The 23,146-nt window shown below is 50.3% G+C and overlaps 1 protein-coding gene across 1 annotated transcript; it reads left to right on the forward strand.

Moving 5' to 3' along the window:
• Nucleotides 1-3,734: 3,734 nt before the first annotated feature.
• Hdac11 (histone deacetylase 11) lies at nt 3,735-21,397 on the forward strand. Its single transcript, XM_028773035.1, has 10 exons — nt 3,735-3,837; nt 4,381-4,529; nt 6,063-6,163; nt 11,756-11,872; nt 12,427-12,469; nt 13,985-14,061; nt 15,031-15,093; nt 15,572-15,668; nt 18,901-19,079; nt 19,783-21,397. The coding sequence occupies exons 1-10, from the start codon at nt 3,740-3,742 to the stop codon at nt 19,996-19,998; spliced, it is 1,140 nt and encodes a 379-aa protein (XP_028628868.1). The 5' UTR covers nt 3,735-3,739; the 3' UTR covers nt 19,999-21,397.
• The last annotated feature ends 1,749 nt before the right edge of the window (nt 21,398-23,146 follow it).

The raw sequence follows: 23,146 nt of genomic DNA on the forward strand, positions 1-23,146 counted from the left end.
TGGCTTCTCTGAATAGCAAAGTGCTATGAAGGTGGATTGGTGGGAGGTTGCATAACTGAGTGGGGACAGCCACTAAGCTCAACGCAAGTTAAGGCAGCCTCTCTGAAGGCTGCTTCCATGGAAGGGTAACAATTTAAACAGGAAGATGAAGATTCTGGGATCCTCTGTAGTAGCAAGATGCCACCCAAGGAGAGAGTTATGCTGCAACTCTGTGTGCTCAGCAGGCTCCGAGGTACCAACTGAGGGACGGTTGAGGTGGTTAGCAACAAGAGCAACCTGTTACAGACAGGAAGCTCTTGGAGTGTCTCAGGAGTGCCACTCCATCACGAAGTCAGCCTGCAGAAAGGAGGCCACAGGGTACCGCTGACAGCTGCAGGCTTCTTGGAGGTGGGAGGCAGCTGCAGGGACCAGTGCTCCTATGCCACCCAGGTGTGGTGTCTTGGAGGCTGAGTCTCAGGCTCCGTGGGTCCCCAATGTGTTTGTCTTTGGCAAGTCCTCAAATTGGCCTTTCTTTTTCAAAAAGCATCTGATGCCAGACCCCTGGTGGAGTGAGTGGGAGTTCTCTAGAAACCAGCCTTTTTATTCTGAGAAGTGCTTCAAGGAGAAACTAGCCCCTCCAGAGTTCTTCCACACAGCAACAGGGCCAACTGAGCTCTGATTGGCTGAATGCACGTTCATCCAAATAAGATACAAAATGGAGGCCAATCAGGGTACAGCTGTCAAACCGGAGAAGAGAAAGAGAAAGCCTTCCCAGACTTGAAGGTGTTCTTAATTAGGTCCCACATCCCTCACCGCGATGTTAAGGAAGTGGGCACTGAGCTGTCAAACCTAGTTCCCTCAGTTTCTGGTTGCTATAGCAATGCTCTGATCACCTTTGCACCAGAAACTGCGGCAATGTCCAAGAGCCAATCGTTGCTGCCGTTGCTATGGTGATGTTGCTAGGGCAACAGTGTGATCCTTGAGGATCTGCAGCTTCCTTCCCTGCCTCAGGTGTATCTGATGCTCTTGTCAGTTCAGTCTGAGGTGGGTGGGCTGCCAATCAGCAGTGTCGACAGCTTAGCCTTGAGCTTGGCAGCTGTCAGAAAGCTCCATATGGGAGCCCAGCAACCCCTACCACTTATATATTGTATAGAAAATTCTGTGCTCAGATTGAATCGGCTGGTGCTGGTGGTGCTGATGCTGGTGGTATCAAACCCAGGGCTAAGTCCAGTGCTCTACCACAGAGCTACAACTGCATCTCTTGTTCATTTTTAATTAAAAGATAATATGAATAGTGTGAAAGGGAAAGAATAATAAACATACAATGTTCAGTAAGTTAGTGTCTTATCACGATGACATTGTAAAAATACATTGCTTAAAGTCACCTCTTTGAAGCAGCCTTCTGTGACTGCTGTGAACCTGGGCCTCAGAGCCTCAGCTTGTACACTTTGCAATAATACAACATTTAGAAATGATAACTTCTGTATCTTTTTTTTTTTTTTTTAAATCTGCCCCTCCTGAGAACTGGAGAGGTGACTTAGTGGTTAAGAGCACTTGCTGCTATTGCAGAAGACCCGGCGTTCAATTCCTAGCATCCGCATGGTGGCTAACAATCATCTGTAACTCCAGTTCCAGGGTATCTGATGCTCTTTTCTGGCTTCTGTGGACACTGCATACACGTGGTACATAGACAAACACAAAGGCAAAAACCCAAATGTATTTTGAAAAGCAAATGCTTGGTTTTTCCCACTAACCCTTGGGCTGGGCTGAGGCTCTCTGCTCTGTCTACTGTGTGAACAGCTGTGGCCCTGTTGCTGAGTCTTAACAGATGTGCTAGAATGCTGTAACAAAGAGCCCCCCCCCAAATGGAACCACTCAAATCACACAGCTCGTCCTCACACCTGGACCACGCAGACAGGTGGTTCAGCCCACTGTGAGAGTCTGAAGGGATTCACAACCTCCAATGTTCCTCAAACTACCTCCCTCCTCTGCCACAAAAACCAAACATAGCGCATACTTAGACTAACTCTTCTCTCTTGGGCCTCAGCTCCTAGGTGCTGCATGTTCTGACTCATTCTCCTAGCCTGATGCTCATGTGTACAGCTTTCCAAACCCCAGAGCAAGTCCCCTGAGATGAGACCAGCCTCTCTGGCAGTCTAATGTGTTTGTGTCTGTGTGTCTCTCTCTGTGTGTTTGTCCTAAGTTTTATACATTTATCCTGCCCCTGATATTTGGGCAAGTGACTTCACCTTTACTTATTTTTTTTTTTTTTGCCAGTTTCCTTGTACAAAATTTGCCTTCCTGGGTTGTTTAGAGTTCAGTGTGAATGAGGCTTTGGGGACTGACCTAGCACTATCCTACTGACAGACACTCAGTAAGAGCTGATGTTATCTTTGGAGTCTCTCAGCTTCCCCAGAAGGTGCACAGCCAACAGGACCTCATTCATCTCCAGATGTAGCACCGAAAGCCCAACAAATGGATTCAACCTTCCAAGGCCAGGGTGCTGGCAGATGGCCCAGGCTGGGCGGAGTACAGGCTCAAGCCTCATTATACCAGAGGAATAAGGAAGACTACCCTTCCAGTTTATAATAAGCAAATGCGATTCCTTCTTCCTGCCCAAGCCTATAGCAGCTTTGAATCATAATTCCACTGTCTTATCTACTATGGCTCAAACTCTGTAACTCTTAGCACATGGGCTAGGTCACATGGTATGGAAACTCCCCTAAACCTCTAAGAACAAGAAATTGCCTTTGTTCCTCTGAACTGAAGGCAGTGTCTTCTCGGGGTCAGCCCCACTACCTATGGCTTGTGCAGTAAGTCCTGACTGACCTCACACTCCTACAGACAAGTTTTCTCAGCATCTTTCAGAATCTGTCTCCTGTTTCCTGAACATTATCTAACAGTATGGACATCAGAGGCGCTCTGCCAAACTGTCGGCCTACGGTAGGACTTGGCAAATACATGCTGTTGGTGCTCATGCCAGAGATCCTGAGTTCAATCCTTGGAACTTACACAAAGGTGGAGGGAAAAACTTGTCTGACCAGAGCTGACTTCTGATCTTCACATACACTCTGTGGTATGGTGCCTCACGCCCTAACAAAACAAAACAAAACAAAACAAAACAAAACAAAACAACAACAACAACAACAAAATGTCGACTGTTCCCTTCACATGATCCTGTGGCCCCTGAGCTCCCAACTGCCATGTTAGTTCCTGGCTGCTTCTCTGGTCAGCTGCTTCTGTTTGGTTGATGAAGACAGCTGGGCCAACAGAAGTCCATTGTCTCTTTTTCTGGCCTCCATTGTTGGGGCCTCCTCCCAGGCTCCAGCCATACAGACAGCCCCAGCTGTAGGTCAGCTTCCAGGGTCAGGGTGTAGGGGGAATGGAGACAGGAGAAATGTTCAGATATACACGACTGGATCCTAAAAGTAGGATCACCAGCCCTGTTCTACAATAGGGAAACAGGTTCAGGGCATTTTATGATAAGTGTTTATATCATGGTGAAATAGCCACAGATGGTACAGGAAATGAGGGCTGCACCCAAGGGAAGAACATATAGCAGAGCTGGTAGGCCCAGAACAAACCCACCACCACAACCTAAACTAGTATTTGCTTATTTCTACCCTGGGAATACGGGCGGAGCTGCGCATAACCACGCCCTCCAGGCGGCACTCCATTGGCTGCTTCTCCTTGGCCGGCGCCGGTCTGGTCGTCTGTGACGCAGCTGCAGGCCAGAGCTCCACCCTCAGCTCCCAGCGCCATGGAGGAGGCGTGTTTGCGTAGGCCCTACCCTCTGCATCCCTCCCACCCTTACCGGTGCGGAGTGGCGTCCAGAGCAGGCAGGGCCGGCCGCGGGATGTGAGTGTGCGGGGTCGCGCGTGGGGCCAAGCATGGGTTCTGGGGATCCCCGTGGGTACGGCGGGACTGTTGGGGGCGGGCTGGGTGACCGTGCCGACGAACGGTGGGTCTCCCTTCCGCAGGGCACCGCGGTGGGCTGCAGGGCTGCGAAGAGGGTACAGTCTCCTGCAATCGCGGTCCACACACTACCCCACCTCCCCAGCGCATCTTGTTCCCAGTTTCACAGATGCGTGAGCTGACTCGTGAGACAGCCACATTCCAGCCCCCTACACCATACACCCCGCCTTCTCCCGTGCAGGCCTTGAGCCTTGGCGCCAGTACTGAATACACCTGGCACTGGCATGTGACCTTGGGCACACCTGGTCCCCAGGGCTGCTGTGAGGACTGTGTTGGAAGCTGGTGTAGTCAAAACCAGCCAGGGCTTAGGAAGGAGCTGTTTTCATTTCTGTTGGTTGTTAAGTGACCTGGTGCGAGTGGGGAGGGGGAGACTGCTTTCCACAAGGAGGCTGTCGTCCATATTTGTGTCTCTTCTGCACATTGAAGGCCTCACGCAACACAGCTGTACCAGCATGTACCAGAGAAACGCTGGCCCATCGTGTACTCACCACGTTACAACATCACCTTCATGGGCCTGGAGAAGCTTCACCCCTTTGATGCTGGGAAATGGGGCAAGGTGATCAACTTCCTGAAAGGTAAGAGCGCCCCCCCCTTAGACTGGCACCTGCCTCCTCCATTTCCCTGCCCTCACCACCTCCTCAGACTTGCATCTACCTTCTCCATTTTTTCCTTCTCCCCATCTTCATCACCCCCTCAAACCTGCATCCACCTCCTCCATCCCCTGTATCCATCCCATCCTTACCTGATTTCAGCCCCCAGACTGTCTTCTGCCCTGCTGCTAAAGGGTCTTTCCAGGCAGGCTACTAAGCAAGATGGCCCCTGTCTTGTATTCCCTCCAGTGAGATCCCTGTCTCCCTTCCTAAATATCTAGAGCAAGCTCCCAGCTCTGCACCGTGTAGAAAATAGGATCAAATTAGACATTAATAACACAGCTGTTTCTGTTGGGTTTGTTTTTGTTCCTCTGGTGACCTCCTATCTACGGCAAGTGGTACAGCTTTCTCGTCCGCTGTAGGGACCAGCCTGAACATCCAAAGGAAATCATGGACTAGAAAGCACACAGGTGATGCGTGGTGTTGGTGTAAGCCTGGGATGCTAGCCTTGCAGGTCTGTTGCCTGCACAAATGGTTTCCTGCTGGTGCTCTCTGCCCCCACCTGGGCTTCTGCCTCTTTCAGTGGCACCACAGAAGGGCTCATCCTCCTCAGCTGGGGGTGAGCAGTCAGTCCCTCTTGCTACAGTTCCTCTGAGGATGAGGAAGGATGGGAGACGGGATCACTGGGCAGGCTCCTTGGGCACCCTGGCAGGAAGGGTGAAAATAGACCCTAGATTCTGATTTCTCTAGAAAAAAGAGCATCATGGCCCAGTCTCACTATACTGTGGGGGGAGTGTCTGCTCTCAGCCTCAGTTTCTTTTGCAAAATGAAATGAATCTTTAGTAGCCATATACAGAAACCAGACACTGCAAGCCACTCAGACACTCCAGGTGCCCCCTATACCACCTACTCCTATGTTAACTGAATATTTTTAAATGAGTTTTTGGATTTTTTTAAAATTTAACTTTGTTTTAAAAGGAAACTCATGTCATCAAAATGGGAAAAGGCAGTTTCACTTGCCATAAATAGAAGGTTGCAGCAGGGAGATAGTTCCTGAAAACAGCCGTTGTTCCAGCTCTGGCTTCTGCTGCCTGTGAGCCACTGCTCTCCTTTGGTTAGCTAGGAGGATGAGCAAGGCTCAGGCAGAGGAAAGGCCACACCATCCTGAGCCACCTGTGGAGGGAGAGTTGCTCTGAAGAGCTTTGTCTACCTTGAGAACATTCCTGATCTTTGTGCTGTCTTCTCCTGGAAGTCATCCAGTTGTATCTGAGTTCACCTGGTGGTTGTCAGCAGCACGGAAAAACATGGAGACTGCTGTGTGTTTTGGGTTCAGCACCCTTGGACAGGGGGCCTAACCACTGGCCACACTAGCCTAGGGAGGCAGCCATTCTCAGAATACCCACAAGTTCACTGTGTGCTGAGGGGCTGCCAGAGGCTAGCCTGCAGCCTGAGGGAAGGCCTAGGGGATGGATGCTTTGAGAGCTGGAAAGGAAGCAGGGGCTTGCTCTGTGCTTCCAGAAGAGAAGCTGCTGTCCGATGGCATGCTGGTGGAGGCTCGGGAGGCCTCGGAGGAGGACCTGCTGGTGGTGCACACGAGGCGCTATCTCAACGAGCTGAAGGTATGGTACCACCGGGATCTGCGTCCCTAGCACTGGTGAAATTCTTAAGGAGGAGGCTAAGAAGAGCTCTCTGTGGGTAGTTAGCTCCCCATTTTCAGGGTATGTGCAGGCAGGAGTATGCAGACAGAACCCCTTGGAGGCTTTGGGCATGTTAGTGACTTTCAGCTTATACTCTGGACGGGGCTCAAAGGACACAGCTGCCATCACTCCAGTGGGAGTTGATATTAGCCCTTGTCCAGTCCATTAGGCCACTTTATTCTGTCCTGCTTCTGTAGTGGCCTGAGATGCTATTCCAAGGTCTCCCTGTAAATGAAAACTCTTGGGCTAAAATGGGTTTGAAGTGCCCCCAGGGTCCAGAAGGGAACATAAGATGGTGGTGGGGGCAGGCGGAGGTGTCTGGGATAAGCTGCAGAAGATCTTCCCCTCCCATGTGGGCCATGTGGCTGGTTGCCGCACTGCTGGGCCCAACATGACTACAGGACCTGCTCTTTCAAGAGAAGCCAGAATGATGCTTATTAAATGATATTCTCAGATTTCTTTCTTTTTTCTATATTTTTGCTTTGGGCTTTTCAGGGGGTGGTTTTGTTTTTAGTTTTTATGATTATTGGGATTGAGCATTATAGAGAAGCATCCTACCACTGAGCCCCAGCCCAAGCCCCTACCCTTACCCTGATTCTGAAAATGCTAACTGTAAGCTTTTAAATCCCAACTGTAGGCGACACTGGGCTACCACTGTCTGCCTATGGCCTCTCTGCACAGGAGAATGTAAACTCCTATGGGAAGTCGAGGTCTTTAGTACATTCTTTATGTAACAGGTTGGTGTTAGGGGGAGGGCATGGTTGCCAGTCTGCCCTGGCTGGAACTACATCAGGGTGCCATTGATTCTCTGCCTCAGGGAATGGGAGTTCTGGACCCCAAGTTTCCTGTCAGAGCCTATGACTTCAGGACTCCACAGATGGCAGAAGTCAACAGGCTGCTTCACTCTGGAAAGACCTTGGCTCAGAAGTAGTCTGTGCCTCCTCAAAATCACTTAGGGGTGCTGTTAAGCATGGGGAGGGCCCTTGAGGGCATCTCTTCAAGACCAGGGCCACAGCTACTGCCTCTTTCCCCTCCAGCCATGGCCTGAGCTGTGAGAATTCTAGATGGGCCATGGCAGTGTGAGCTTGGGAAAGATTGCCAGGAAGACGCTGAGCCCTGGCTCCCAGGAGAGAGGTGTGAGGCATTGGCTGGAAGCCCAGTGCCTGGCTGCCCTGGTTTCCTGGGGCCCAGACATGTGTGATTAGTCCACAGCCCAGAAGCCTGGCCAGGAGTCAGAGGGGAGAGGGAAGGCAAGGGTAGGATGCTCCAAGTTTGGACAGGGAGAGACCAAAACAGAGTGGGGCCTGGATGAGGCAGAGGCTGGGGGATAGCTACTAGGATTCTATTTATTTATAAAACCTTATGGGAAACTTAAGGGGAGGTGTTCCAAAAATCTGGAAGCAGCATAGTCTGTGATTCCCAAATAGAAAATAAGAGCAGAATGGGGCAGGGCAGGGGGGCAGGTTTGCTGAGCTATATGAGCATAACACATAGCTGTTCACCAAGAGGATGGCAATGTAACACTTAGCTCAGAGCCCCGTGGGAGCCAGATCAAAGAGAGAAACATAATTTTATAATATACCAGGTCTTGTGTGGCCAGGCCACAGTGAGTCTGGCAAGCTGAGGAGGAAACATGGGTTTCATCCTGAGTACCACGAACAGGTTTGCAGTGGGAGAGTGATGGGTGAAGTACTGGTACCACTCAGGTGAGACCTATCTGATGCACAGCTCAGTCACACCTCCCCCACCCCATGCCCGAATGGTCACATCTACTCTCCTACACACTTGCTGGGAAACCTGCAGTGCTGCGGCCTCCCATCCCAGTGACCAGGGCCCCAAAAGAGAAAGACAGCATTGGTACAGGAGCACCTACTGTGTGTACAGCCTAGGGCTGGACCTATTAAGACTGGAATCTTGGCAACATCAGCACTGTTCTTTACTTGCTGTGAACTCTTAGGGCCCTGCCCCTGGGAACAGGTCAGAGCTGGGCAGCTCCTGATGTCTGTCTCTGAGCACCATCAGTAAGTTCATAACCAGTGTGCACACTGTTTTGGGTCCTACAGAGAAGGGATGGAACCAGAGACCGAGTCCCTCTCCAATGTAAATGTAACTTGACAAACAGGTGCCAAGCACTTGCAGGAAGGGGGCCAGCAAAGCAGGGTGTGGAGGACAGTGAGGCCAGCAGGCCTGAAGGGTAGGAGTGAGGGACAGTCTAGGCATGAACCACAAGTGCAAAGGCACTGTGAGAGGGAGGGAGACGGAACTCAGGGCACCCAGAGGGCAGAAGAGTTGAGAAGAGATGGGAGCCTGGGTCAGTTCCTCCCCAAGAGGCCGATCTCTCCTTTAAAAAACTGTGGCTCATTATATATATCACAATCCACTGTCTTAAGTTCAGCAGCGTCTCTATCATCCATCCATGTGATGTCACAGTCTGTAACTGTTGCTATCACTCTGGAAGGAAACCTGATCCCACAGAGCACTTGCTCCCTGGTATTCTCCGCCCTCTGCATGGTCTCCACCCACTTCTGCCGTGCCTCCACAGACTCATGTACTTTGTACTTGACTTAGTACAGATGGAATCAAACAGTGTGTGAGCTTTGGCATCTGGCTTGCCTCACCACACAGCCTATTGAGCAGGTGCCATGTATTTTTCTTCCCCAGTGGCTGGGATTGAGAGCTCAAGCATGCAATGCAAGTGCTTTGCCAGGAAGCCACACACCACTGCCTACATGTTCCTCTTCATGGATGTATAATACTCTGCCATCTTGTCCATCCATTAGCTTATGCAGAGCTATTTCTCAGTTTTAATGATGGGCAGTAGTGTTGCTATGGATATGCCCATACACGTCTGTCTGAATACCTAATTTTGCCTATTGGGGGTTATAGACCAGTTTTGTACCAAGAAAATATCTAGCACAGCCATGTGAATTTTGAATGAATGAGTTTATTAAGTTTATAGCAACCAAAATCAACAAATAGCAGATAAAAGCAGGAGCGAGCCCAAGAGGACATCAAATCGGGAGCTTACAGTACCCAGCACAAAGCATTGGATTCACCTGATGGGTGGTGCAAGAAAAGTAAGAGAGCCCAGGGGTCCCTGGGAGTTTCAGTTTGTCTGTCTGTCTAATCTTAGGCAGCCACTCAATCACTAAACAACACTATCAATCTCTCCCTCTTTAAAATATAATTTTTAAAAAATCCTTTAATTTTAAGACAAAGTTGGTGTGAGCTCATATCCTTACACTCAGCCTCCCACGCCGATGGGTTTACAGGCACAGGCCTCTCGGCCCCACAGTTTTATTTTAGATTAGGGACTGATAGCACTAGTGTGCCTCTGAAGGTGCACAGATGCCATGCATCTCTGGATGATGACACAGATGTGCTGGTAGCTGTGTGCAGGTCTGCAACAGTCTCTAGGCATCTGAGACAGTGCTTTAAGGAGGTAGTGACGGACAGACCTCCCCAGCAGGACCCCTTCAGCAGGCTTCCACCATAACACCCTCATTTTTGACCCTGATATGCAGACAAGGAGGCTGGCACAGAGGGAAATGGCTGCGTGCAAAATCGAACAACTGAGGCAGAGCCCAGAGGGAGCTTGAGAGCCCTGTCCCAGCTCTGTGTCTAGCCTGACCAGCCCAGCGCCCTTGTCCCTCCCAAGGTTGTCACAGGGCATTCTGAATGGGTCCTACCTACTCATCTGGACTGTCTCCTGGCAGCTTGCTGCACATCTCAGATAATCTTATCTGTCCCTTGTTGTCGTCTCCTCCCCCCAACACCCCTCCCCATACACACCAGGGCCCTTCTCATTTGCTCTGTCTTCTGCTGCTCACCCTCCAGTGTCAGTGTCACTGTGAGGCTCTATATCTGCTCACTCTGACCACTGTAGCTACCATCTCCCTGGTCCATGGCCCACTCTGCCAAATCCCCTTCTTCCTCTTCCTCCAGAGCACAGCCACAACCCACCCCTTTTTTATTTGGTCACCAGCAGGTTTTTTTTCCAGAGCAGTGCTGCCTGATAAAGCTGTCATGATGGGACATCCTAGCTTAGCTCCATCCAACCACCAGCCTCAGTGTGTGGCCAGCATGCCTGAAGTAACTGAGGCACAAGATTCTCATTAAACGTGTGTTTTGTTTTGTTTCTTTGAGTCAGGGTCTTATGTAGCCAGGGTTGTCCTAGGACTCCTTAATCTTCTGCCTATACTTCCCAAGCTGGGAAGACAGGCATGTACTACCACACGACCTTTAGCTCAAAACTGATAAGTACAGGCTCATATATTTGAGTCCTTAGTTCTCGGCTCCAACCAACCACAGAGGGAGGATATTCTCAAAACAATAATGCATTCATCTTAACATACAAATTTCTTGTGTTACTCCCTAAACTGGCATAAACTTCTAATCAGAGTAGTAACATGGCCCACATTATAAGCAATGTAGTCATGATTTATGCAGGAGGATGTGCTCAGGTTCCATGTAAATATGACTCCATTTACACATGGGCCTGGAGTCCTTGTGGATCTTGGCCAAGAAGCAGTCCCCTGGTGAAAGCATGGAGTTACTGTCTATAAAGGTAGACAAAGCGTGGTAGAGCATACATTTAATTACAGCATCCCAGAGGCAAAGGCAGGTGCCTCTGAGTGAGACCAGTCTAGTCTACATAGTACCAGGACATCTAGGGGTACGTAGAGAGATTGTTGTCTCCAACGAAAGAGCAAGGAGCAGCAGAGGAGCTAGATACATCAAAACCTGCCTGTGCAGAGCCGAGCAGAGAGGAATGGAGTCAGGATTGGGAGTGGAGGGAAAATAACAAAGTAGCTCACATCAGCTGGAGATGGGTCGCAGAGATCCCTGTAATCTTAGCTTTTAGTTCTGGCTTTCCTCCTCCTGTGCCTCTGTACTGCTCTGACAGTATGCTGTGAACCTGTGCTAGCAGACCAGGTCCTGAACCACAGAAGACCACAGAAGATGCTTCCTTGCCCTGCCCTGTCCAGCCTCTGGCATTCCTGAACTCAATCCCTTGCCTTAAATGGCATCTTTGGCCTAAAGCCTGCATCTGGGGGACTCTTGGTCACTGTTTACCTTTTATAGGTGTTGCCTTCTCCACAAGGCCCTCTCCCTTCCTGTGAAGACTGATACTTCTCTGTAATAGCACCTGCTGGCTTGTTAGCTACAAGTGTCCCAGCACAAGACAGGACCCCAAGCCCACCTGGCTGTCTCATAGGCCCTAAGTACTTAGAAAGTGCTGACTGACACTTGGCCTCAGAAACCAAGCCTTCCTGGTTAGTACTGGGCTGCAGGGAGCAGAGGAGCCCCATGCAGTCTCAGCACAGCCTGCAGTCCTTATTGTAGACACAAGAGGGCAGAGGAGTGCTTCAGAACGATGCCATCAACTTCACTGTGCCCAAGCACAGAGCTGGGACTCAAAGGTGGTTCACAGCTGTCACTTCCCAAGAAAGAGAGGGGAGCCACTATGTCCAGGCCTGGCATCAAGTTTGACTTCCATGTCTCTTTCCACAGTGGTCCTTTGTGGTGGCTACCATCACTGAGATCCCCCCTGTCATCTTTCTCCCCAACTTCCTTGTGCAGAGGAAGGTGCTAAGGCCCCTGCGGACCCAGACTGGCGGCACCATCATGGTAGGCCGGGTGGGATGTGCAACTCCAGGCCCCTACCACACTTTGCCATGTAGGGACTTGTCCCATTCAATAACAATTTGAGTTACTGTGTTTGTAACCCAACAAGCATATGTTCTACAGTAGTGCTACTTGCTGTTGAGGAGCAAGTTGAGGGACACTTAGTGTCAGAATCAGGAGGTCTGTCCCATCCATGGTCATTGCACTCTGGCACTGCCACATTTTGTATTTATTGCCATTCCTCCCAAATGCCTGCAGGATTGTAGCTTGCAGTATTTCCGCAAGCAGACCGCAGACTGTCTCTTTTTCCATTTAAAAAGCCATGTGGGAATCCTCAGTTCACCTCACTTGAATTTCTGGTGTTTTCCCTATAAAACTGGGAGGGCCACTCTGAACCCTTCCCCACTCAGGCAGTTTGATTCTTTTCCCCTGGCTACCACTGGTTAGTTGAGGAATGAAGTGCTGCCTCATTCTACCTGTGGCCTATCCTGCCCCAGAGCTTTTATTGTCTGCCTCAGGATGTGGCCTGAACCCCTGTTCTCTGCTTGTCTCCAAAGGCGGGGAAGCTGGCTGTGGAACGCGGCTGGGCTATCAATGTTGGTGAGTGTTGGAGCTTCAGAATGTCTGGCTGTCCTGGTGGAGGTGGAAAGGGAATGGGGACAGAGGGACAGGAAAGCCCTCAGAGCCAGCTTAGTAGCCTGGTGTAGTATACAGGCTTTTTGTTCCTGTGTAGGCCCCACGGGTACCTCTGTCTGCTCTGAGATATTTGTTCTGAGAATGCCCCCACCCAACGTTTACATATTTCCAATGACAGGGAGTTCTCTTCCACCCAGAAAGCCTGTGCCATCCCTCAGGTGGGTTCCTGGGCATGTCTCTGAAATTAGTTGCCTCTGTGTGGCTCTCCTGACAGGGTCCATTTTTCTGGGGTCTAGGCCAGTGGACAGGGCTTGGTCCTGGGATAAGTGGATAAGCCAAGGCTAAGGGCCATATCAGGGGTTCTGGGGGCCAGTGCTTTCCGGTTCTGTGTGGCCTCTGCAGTCTGTCTTCACAGTACTTCACAGTGAAGAACCTTTTTCCTAGCAGCCTTTCCTTTGCTGTTACATAGTTATCTTATGAGGAAGATGCTGGCTTGTGCAGGACCCGATCCCTTTTTGTAAACTCTGCAAGGCCAAGGGCCATGACTCTACTACTTGCATTGCCAGGTACCCAGCATTAAAGCTGGCATAGCCATGGTGTTAAGATACCCAGTTGCATAGGCACATGGGTAATTTATGCCCTGTGTGTCTGTAACATAGTTCCCAGTTCATGGAGGACCTCAGTGATACTCTTATCATGGAAACTAGGACCTGGCTAGTTGAGCATCTGGGTCTTGATGAAGCCTGGATTTCACTAATGGTATGCTGCTTGCTTGTTGTATTTTATGGGCAAGTTGTTGGTTCTCTCTGTGCCTGGGACAGTTCATCTGTAAAAGGTACTAGTGAAGATGGAGCTCTCTTCTGACTTCTAGAGAGGCTTCAGCAAACAGGGTGCCCTGTTAGTAGTCCCCAGGGAGTGGAAGAGGCAGGTCCTTCATTTGCACGGCCCCAGCCTCACACTGTCAGGGTGGGGATAGTTTTGGACCTCCATTTCGGAAAGTTCCTATAACCCAGGGTCTCCAGGGATACAAAGGGGCTGTAGCAGCGTACTAGCCATTTTAGCAGAAGGAAGGAACAGCAGCTTTCTGGTCCAAAGCAAAAGGGACTCCCAGACTATGTCTCGGGGTTTGGAATGGCATGGACAGCTGTGGCCAGCAGAGGGTGTCCTTCCTAGTCATCTCCATCCATTACAAGGAAAACCTGGGTCCAAAGCAAGCCTGCTAATGCTGCGCCTTCCCTGGTGTGCAAACCCTGGGCAGCTCAGCTGGCCAGCATGGCTGGGTCTCCCAGAAAAGTGGCTTTTACTGTAGGGTGAGGTGGCTATGGCATCGAGCTACCTCTTAGCCTGGAGTGATGACGTACCCAAGTGTTCTGTTCACTTGGCCAACCTGGAATCCCAACAGGAGAGGGATGCGGGGATGGTAGGGAGGTAGAGGGCACCCAGACCTGGTTCTGACCAACACTGTCTGGCTTTCTGCAGGTGGTGGCTTCCACCACTGCTCCAGTGACCGTGGAGGGGGCTTCTGTGCCTATGCAGACATCACACTGGCTATCAAGGTGTGTCTCTGAGCCTGTGGTACCTTACCTCTAAAGACCTCATCATCCCACAGCTTACCACACACTCCAGGGGAGGGAGGAGGGCTCATAGCAGGGAGAGTCTTCCTCACAGTGAAGTAGGACTTCTCTAGCTGCTCAACTTGGACAGGACCCAAACTGGACCCGGCACAATCCAGCCACTAGAATGCCTGTTTGTGGCAGGAGGGAGTCATCACAGGTTCCCCAGTGCTAGGTATAAGTGTGGGTGGAGGGACAGACAGGTTTTAGGACATGGGTATAAAGAAGAGTGTGGCCAAAGTGGGGAGGAGTGAGGCACGGACAAGCTAGGATCCTGGTGACAAGAGAGCTCCACACAGCTGGTGTCGATTTCATATCCCAGCTGGACCCACCTTCTTCTCTTGTTCCTCCCTCACCGAACCCTTGAGTGTCACTCTGAGGAAGCCAAGTGAAGGAGCTTGCCCAGTCTGTTGTTCTGTGGAACTCCTGAGCTCCCAATGTGCTCTCTGCCCATTCTCATGCCGAGTGCCAGCCTAATGGAGTCTCTGTTCTTACAGACATGTAGATAGGCCGTCAGCAGACCTGGCTCTTAGGACTTGGAGGGGACAGGGGAGGGGTCTCCTAGTGGAGGGAGAGACATGAGGAGTTAGCCTTAGAGAATGAAGTTTGGGGAGTTAAGTTCTAAGACTGGAGGGCTAATCTATCAACCCCACATTCCCCAGGGGATCCATGATCTGATCTCTTAACCTTCAGGCCATAGTACACACTCTGCCTCCAGAGCCTCCCCTCCCCTCCTCTACCCACCCCTCCCCAGCCTCCACTGTCCCCCACCCCCCCGCATTTCTCCTAGCACCCCAGCACTCCTGGGAAAGTGATGTCTTGCCCATTGTCCTCCCTGCCTCAACCCTTTAGTCCCCAGAGGGTTGGGTCCTGTGGCCTGTTTGATCTTCACACATCTTCTCTCCCTGTCAGTTCCTGTTTGAACGTGTGGAAGGCATTTCCAGAGCTACCATCATTGATCTCGATGCCCACCAGGTAAGCACTGTGCAGGAGTCCAGGTACCAGAGCTTTCCTTTGGTGAGAGAGTCCCCTTCCCATATCCCTGGTAGTTTCTGTTGACCACTCATATGCCAGGCAGGAGGCTCTTCATATGCCTCAGCTACTCTATCCCCCTTACTCAGCATCAGGTAAACCAAGCCTCACATACACAACCCTTTGCAGTTTGCTCTCCATGTCCCAGTTCCACTGATGCCCTGCAGAGCCAAGAGGGTTGTGAGGCCAGATCTTGCCCTGTTTCACAGAGAGGATGAGAGACAGGGCTGGCCAGACTGCAGGTTCTAAAGGAGGCTATGGGGTCATGTCTGGAGTGTGTCTGGCTCTGCTGCCTGTCAGCTGTCTGACACTAGATCCCTAAGGTCAAGCCACCTGACAAAGCAGGCGGCAGTTCCTGTGGAGGTTGGGGTCCCCCTTCCTGAGAGCAGCCGCCTGCATTGACAGTTATGTCTGCACACAGGGCAATGGGCACGAGCGAGACTTCATGGGTGACAAGCGTGTATACATCATGGATGTTTACAACCGCCACATCTACCCTGGGGACCGCTTTGCGAAAGGTAAGTTTATCCCCACCTCTGTCCTCAGTGTGTCCCTGGTGGGTGTGACTATGCCACTCCTTTATCTGTAGTGTTCCCACGACGTGAGTGCTCCCGCTATACCCACAAGCACATGGGACCTAAGGGAGTCACTTGACTCCAAGACCACAGAAATACACACAAGGGCTCTTCACGTTAGAGGTGAGCATAGATGATGAGAGAGAGTCGGGGGAGGAGGAGAGAAAGAGAGACAAAGTTGGGGGGAGGAGAGAGAGAGGTAGGGGAGGAGAGAGAGGGAAAAGAGAAAGACAGAGAGACAGAGCAGTAGTGCAATAGAAAAGATAAAGATGGCAGAAAAAAGAATTTGTGCCTTAGTTAGATTTCTATTGCTGTGATAAAACACCATGACTAAAAGCAACCTGGGGCGGAAGAAGTTTATTTCAGTTTATATAGTTTATTATGAGGGAAGTCAGGGAAGGCACTTAAAGTAAGAACTGAAGGAGAGGCCTTGCTGCTCACTGGCTCGCTCCTCCTGACATGCTCAGTTTCTTTTCTTAAACACTAGGATCACCTGCCCAGGGGTGGCACCACCCATAAAATACAACACAATTGTCCCCTTGTTGTCAGTGTGACAAACATCACTATCCAACCACAGCCTTCCTCTCTCATTTGTCCCCAGGATTGTATGTTAATATTAATATCACAGTATCAAATATTCTAACTTTTAAAAGTTCCAGTCTTTAAAAATTCAAGTACTTTAAAAGTCTAGTCTCTTTAAAACATTTAAAATGTTTCTCTAAAATATCCAAAAATCTCTCCAAAATTTCTGAGTTTCTCTAAAACTCCAGGCTTGTTCTAAAACTCTAAAGTTTCTCTAAATTATCTACAGTCTGATAACTGGGTTCTTACAAGATCAAATTAAACACTTTTTATTAGATTTATTTATTTATTTTATTTATGAGTACACTGTCACTGTCTTCGGACACACCAGAATAGGGCATCCAATCTCATTACGGATGGTTGTGAGCCACCATGTGGTTGCTGGGATTTGAACTCAGGACCTCTGGAAGAGCAGTCAGTGTTCTTAACCACTGAGCCATCTCTCCAGCCCCTAAACACTTTTTAAAAATTCTCTGGGGGAAGAACCAGAACCAGTGCACAGTCTCAATCAAACCGAAGCAATAGTGTAAAAACTTCAATGCTTGACATCTGGGACCTACCCATAATTCTCTGGGCTGAGAAGGGCCTGGTCCGTTTCTCCAGTTCCAGCCTCTGCAGTATACACATCCTGTGTCCTAGGCTCCTGCCAGCTCCTCTCCACAGCTGCTGCTGGCCTTGGTGGTCATCCATGGTAGTAGAGTCTTCACATCTCTGGAGCCTACACTCTGACCAGGTGCACCTTCACTAGTAGCCTCCCTGTCCTCTCTTAGGGTATCGTATCCCTCCACATGGTGCCAAGCCTCAACTTTTCCTCCATATCCCCTTTATTCCTTCAAAACCAGTACTGTCTGGGAGACTCTTACACATTACAAAACTCAGCTTCCAGCACAGTGTACAACCTTGGCCTCTGCATTCCTGCTTGTGTGTGCTGACCCTGAGGAAGCACTTCCCAGATTTTTGCCTTAATGATGCTGGTCTTTTCTCTCTCTCTCTCTCTCTCTCTCTTTTTTTTTTTTTTGGTTTTTCGAGACAGGGTTTCTCTGTGTAGCCCTGGCTGTCCTGGAACTCACTCTGTAGACCAGACTGGCCTCCAACTCAGAAATCCACCTGCCTCTGCCTCCCAAGTGCTGGGATTAAAGGCGTGCGCCACCACCGCCTGGCTATTTTTTTTTTTTTTTGGTCTCTTCTTAATTATCACTAGTTCTCAGTCCTGTCTGACTAGTGTCAATCGTCCCAGCAAAGCAAAGGTTTTACTTCAGTGTCATTGTCCTCTTGTTCGTCACAGCTGACTCTTCAGCTCCAGCTTACCAGAACCACAGATTCTTGATACAAAACAGCACACGAGTGGCCCTGGATAGAGCCTACGATTCCCCATGGAACTTCACAAGCCGGGCCTCTGTCGTCCACATTGCTTTCAACATTCTTTCTTACCTTCCAAGCTCCCACACTCGGTGGCTTTTCCAGCCCAGTGTTCAAATGTTAACATAATATTCCTAAAAGCTGTCACAGCAATACTTCATAACCTGGTACCAAAAATGAAGGCTGGGGGGGGAAATGCTCAGTTTAAAAAGAGCTGAGTTCAAGTCCCAACTCCCTTATCAGGTGGCTCACAACCACCTGTAATTCCAGCTCCAGAGGATCTGATGCCCTCTTCTGGCCTCTGCAGGCACTGTACTAATGAGTATATTCCCATATATATGTAATTAAAATAAGATAAAATATAAATTAAAATATAATAAACATTTGAAAAAAAAGCAAAAATGCACTCAAGCATAACCCAGAGATTCTGAGACTAAATTTGAAATCAACAATCTTCCTGCCCCACTGGCGGGAGCGTCTCAGTCAGCTTTCTGTCTCTGTGATAGAATATGTAGGATGATTTTGAAGAAGCCAGTACCAAGGGACCACTACCAAGGTCAGCAGCAGCCATGGCGCTGGCTACAGCTTGAGAGAAGGAAAGTTTTCCTTGGCTAATGGCTTTAAGGTCCTGATCTCTGTTCAGTAGGCCCTGTTGCGTTGAGCTTATCATGTTACAGGGTACCACGGCTTCACATGTGGTAGGAAAAGCTTCTCACCTCATGATGACCGGAGGCAGAGGCACATTCAGGGGCATGGTCCTGATAATCACCGTCAAGTTGCATCACTTCCTCCACTTGGCTCAGCCTCTTAAAGGTCCAGTCATCAGTAGCAGCGTCATACAGTAGCACCATAGCTGGGAACCGAGCCTTCGGCAGATGGGCCTCTCAGGACATTTAAGATGAAAACATGGCAGAGCCATGTATGCACAGGTGGTGAGGTAAGGCCACAGCTGACTCAGCCTAAGCTGACTCTGGACTATTTGGAGCCTGGGCTTGAATTTGTGGGGTGTCCAGTGTCAGAAGGGCTCAAGGATAGTGTGTCTAGGCCCTCAGGGATAAAGTATCAGCTTTAATAACCTGTCCTCCCACGGATGCCCCCTTCAATCAGCTTTGGTGCAGTGAGAGGCCAGACTGAGATGGTGTCAGTCCTGTTGTGGGTATCGACAAGTCCCCACATCATACTCTGCCTCAGTTTCCCTCCTTTGTACTTGGTGCTGTTTGTGTCTCCTTCCCAGAGGCCATCAGGCGGAAGGTAGAGTTGGAGTGGGGCACAGAAGATGAGGAATATCTGGAGAAGGTGGAGAGGAATGTGAGGAGGTCCCTCCAGGAGCACCTGCCTGACGTGGTGGTATACAACGCGGGCACAGACATCCTGGAGGGAGACCGCCTTGGGGGGCTGTCCATCAGCCCAGCGGTACGTCCTAGCATGGGGGTCACCTGAGGATTCTCCTGTAGCCTGGCCACAGTCTGATTACATAATTGTCACTTTTCTGTTGTGAGAGAATTCTCTGATAAACATGGCAACTCGGGACAAAGGGCTCATTTCACCTCACAGTTCCTGAAGGAGTGGAAGTGTTCATGGCAGGGAAGACTTAGTAAGGAACATGGGCTGGTGGTGTAGTCAGGAAGCAGAGAGGCCACATTTCATCTGTACACAGGAAGCAGGAAGAGAACAGGAAGTGGGGCCCAGGTATAAAACATGATGTACTTTCTCCAGCAGGCTCTGCCAACTAAAGGTCCAGGACCTTCCCAGACAGCACCACCAGCTGGAGACCAAGTGTCCAAACACGTGTGAACCTGTGGGGTTCACATTCAAGCCTCAGAGACCCTAGGGCCACCTAGAACATACATCTGTCAGCCCAGAGACACATTCTGCCCCCCTCCCAGGGCAGCATTTTTAGGCATTTGTCTATCTGCCAAGCTGTGTGCCCTGGCCCTGGTGGGGCAAGAAAGTCAGGCTCTGAAGGTTGGCTAAGTTAGAAACTATGGACAGCCTTATGTCTGGAGGAGATGCTAAAAGCAGCAGCAATCCACACCAGGGCTGGACTTGCAGTAGTACTTTTTGATACCATAGGAACTCGGGCCTATCTGAATTTATCCTCCCTGTCTTTCCACAGGGCATTGTGAAGAGAGATGAAGTGGTTTTCCGGGTGGTCCGAGCCCACGATATACCCATCCTTATGGTGACCTCGGGTGGGTACCAGAAGCGCACAGCCCGTATTATCGCCGACTCCATCCTCAATTTGCATGACCTGGGGCTCATTGGGCCTGAGTATCCCTGCGTCTCGGCACACAACTCAAACATCCCCCTGCTTTCCTGTGCTGTGCCTTGACGGCTACTCACAGAACATTATCACACCTGCCCCCCACCCCATCCACCCGCCCACCCGCCTGTGTTTGTTGCTGTGAAGACAGCTGCCAGTGAGCGTGGAGGGGCAGGAAGAGCAGGAGCCAGCCTTGCTGGCCGCTCCTCCACTCCCCACCAGGTGCCGAGGGGCTCTGGGCCTTGGGGTGGAAGAGCTGAGTCCCGGGAAGGAGCCCTTGCAGGATGCAGGCAGGCCATCAAGAGTCAGGAAGGACAGCTTAGCTCCAGCCACAGGGAGGGACCTCTGGGATGGAGGTGCCTGCTGTCCAGATCAGCCAGAAGAAGGGCCCTCCCTGACCTGGTTGGCTTACTTCCTTCAATCTGGAGAGGGTCCCCTCATGGATGATGGTGCCCATGGGTCTGAGGAAAGTTTCCATAGCTAGCCTCCAGGGGCCACTGGGTTCTCAGCTAACAGGTAGTAGTCCCTAATACGGATTTGGAGGCCTAAGGAAGGAAGATGGGATTCTCCAGTTTGGATTCCCCTCGATAAATCAAGGTTCAGACCTGTTTTCCCAAGCCCTCCTATGGAGATGGGGTGGGACGATGAGGATGCCCAAGGCCCCCAACTTTGGCAGTAATCTCCTCTGTTCAGCATGGGAACAAGTTTGGGATGAGTGTTTAGCTCAGGAGTGACCCTCCACACTGCGGTTTATGAGGGGCTGACTAGGATGGAGAGGAGAAGGTGAGACCCAGCAGACAGAACAAGACAGAGGCTAGCAACCAAGCTAGCCCTAGGTGGGGCTTGCTGGAGGGAGGGCAGCGAAAGTAACATTTAGGTACAGTGGCTGCACAGACCTTGGGTGAGCTGCAGTCTCCATGGGGCTCACCCAAAGTACCCAATTCTACCTGCCCTCTGGCCATTCTACCCTGAAGGGACAGTCAGGGCCCTCCGTTTATGTAGGCAGGAAAGTACCCACCCCTAGCCAGTGATTGGCAGCATGACCAAAGGCACAGGGGTAAGAGGATGTGGGCCAGCTGGGTTTCCTCCTGCCCTGGATCTGCCCCAACTACAGGACTCATACTCATTACCATGTGGGACATCCCCACAGCCTTCATGGCGTCCTTCATACTCCCTCTGCCGGAGTTGAGAGGATGCCAAAGTCACCAGTTGTCTAAACCACTGACCTGGACCAAACCCCACAGTACTAATAATGCAGCTCCACACCCCTCTGCCATGGCCTCTCTGCATCTGACTGGAGGTACCTCCCAGGACACTGGGGAGTGGTGACAGCACAGTTTGTTATTGTGGAGTTTGTCTGAGTGCCATACAGGCTCCAGGTTGTTGCTGTGTGTTCTGAGGTAGACAGATCTGCCTCCTGAGAACCACTGGAAATAAAGATTCAAAATTCACCAATCCAGACACTTAACCAGGGCTGCTGCCCAAGATGAGTGGTTGATTTTTTTTTGTTGTTGTTGCTGTTCTTTTCCATTGTCAAAGGTCTGAGGATAGCACCATTCCCATTTTAGCAGATAAGTAAACTGAGGCCCCAGAAGGAGGGTGAGGAGTTTGCCCTGGCCACACATGTTTCTGAGCAATGAGCAGGGTTGTAACCCTGTTCTGTCAGCTGTGAAAATGTGAGGCTCATCCTTTGCTGGGATGCAGGGTGCGGAGGGGAGATGCTTACCAGTCAAAGGAGGTATGGGATCCTCGGCAATAAGATCACCTGGGGATGGGATCTGGGAAAGTGAGGGGTGACAGCCAGGCAGAGCTGGGCTGAGGTAATGGCACAGTGGGCGTGTCCTACTCTGCATGGTGGGTGGGGCCCAGCTAGTGCAGTAGGTGGAGGGATCATACAGCTCTGTGAAGCAGAGGAACATCATCATGGCAGGAAGCATGGCAGCGTTCACACAGACATGGTGCTAGAGGAGCGGAGAGTTCTGCATCTTGATCTCAAGGCAGCCAGGAGAAGGCTGTCTCACAGCAGCTAGGAGGAGGGTCTCAAACCCACCCCCACAATGACACACTTCCTCCAACAAGGCCCTACCTTCTAATAGTGCCATTCCCTGTCCCAAGCATATTCAAACCACCACAGGGGGTTTCTACCTTGCCCTAAATCATTTAGTTCCCAAATAAAAGATACAAAATCTTTATATCTATAATAAGCTTTAAAGCATCAGAGCTGGGCAGTTATCAGCCCTCTGTGCTATTTTATCTGCTTCCCTGTCAGTAATCCTGAGATATCACTTGTCGTGTTCCTTCTGGGCTGCTCCTTCTCCAAATGAAGTAGGAGCCCTTATGGCCATGTGCTCATAATTCACCTACCCCCTGGCTCTGCCTTCCTCCTTCCTACTCTCCTCATCTCTGCCTCAGATCCCCACCCCACCCACCCCGTGAAGCCCCACCTACCTCTCTTCTGCCCAGTTACAGGCTGTAGGCATCTTTATTCAACCAATGGCTTTAAATTTTTTTCTTTTAAAGATTTATTTATTTTATGTATATGAGTACGCTCTAGCTAGCTGTCTTCAGATACACCAGAAGAGGGCATCGAATCCCATTACAGATGGTTGTGAGCCACCATGTGGTTGCTGGGAATTGAACTCAGGACCTCTGGAAGAACAGTCAGTGCTCTTAACCTCTGAGTCATCTCTCCAGCCCTAATTAAGCTTTAAGGAGCAAGGTTTTCACAACAAAAGCTGACGTACGGGAGAATTCACTGTATTGAGCTGACTAGACCTTGGGATACAGAATTTAGCATTACAATATCTAGCAACAGACCAACCCTCAACAGCCACCTAGCACTCAAGTTAGAGACATTGTGTACCCATTTCATAGATACAGAAAAGGGAGTAGGAAGGGGTGAGTTAGCTCTTTGATGAGAGCACTCAAGCAGAAGAGTGAGGATCTGAACCAAGGTCTCAGCTCAAGTAGTTTGTAAGCTATCTCATTTGTATAATGGGAGCTATGAAAAGACTTGTCTTGCAAGATACCTCTGCATAAGACACAGTGTGAGTTCTGCCACACCCAACAGCATGTACCAATGGAAGCATCATGGCTACCGGGGGCAAGTGTTCTGTCTATGAGGCCTATGTACATAACTGTCTCATCATTATCCCAGGGGAGGGCTGGGGTGTAGCTCAGTTGGTAGAGTACCTACCTAACTTCCATGAGCCCCTGG

This window comes from Grammomys surdaster, unplaced genomic scaffold, assembly GCF_004785775.1.
Source record: "Grammomys surdaster isolate TR1022 unplaced genomic scaffold, NIH_TR_1.0 220, whole genome shotgun sequence".
In the NCBI taxonomy this organism is placed as follows: domain Eukaryota; kingdom Metazoa; phylum Chordata; class Mammalia; order Rodentia; family Muridae; genus Grammomys; species Grammomys surdaster.

Coding starts and splice junctions, on each gene's coding strand:
- Hdac11 (XM_028773035.1), top strand. CDS start 3,740: ATGGAGGAGGCGTGTTTGCGTAGGCCCTACCCTCTGCATCCCTCCCAC. Junction 12,470..13,984: donor CGGCTGGGCTATCAATGTTG/GTGAGTGTTGGA, acceptor GGCTTTCTGCAG/GTGGTGGCTTCCACCACTGC. Junction 19,080..19,782: donor GGCTGTCCATCAGCCCAGCG/GTACGTCCTAGC, acceptor GTCTTTCCACAG/GGCATTGTGAAGAGAGATGA.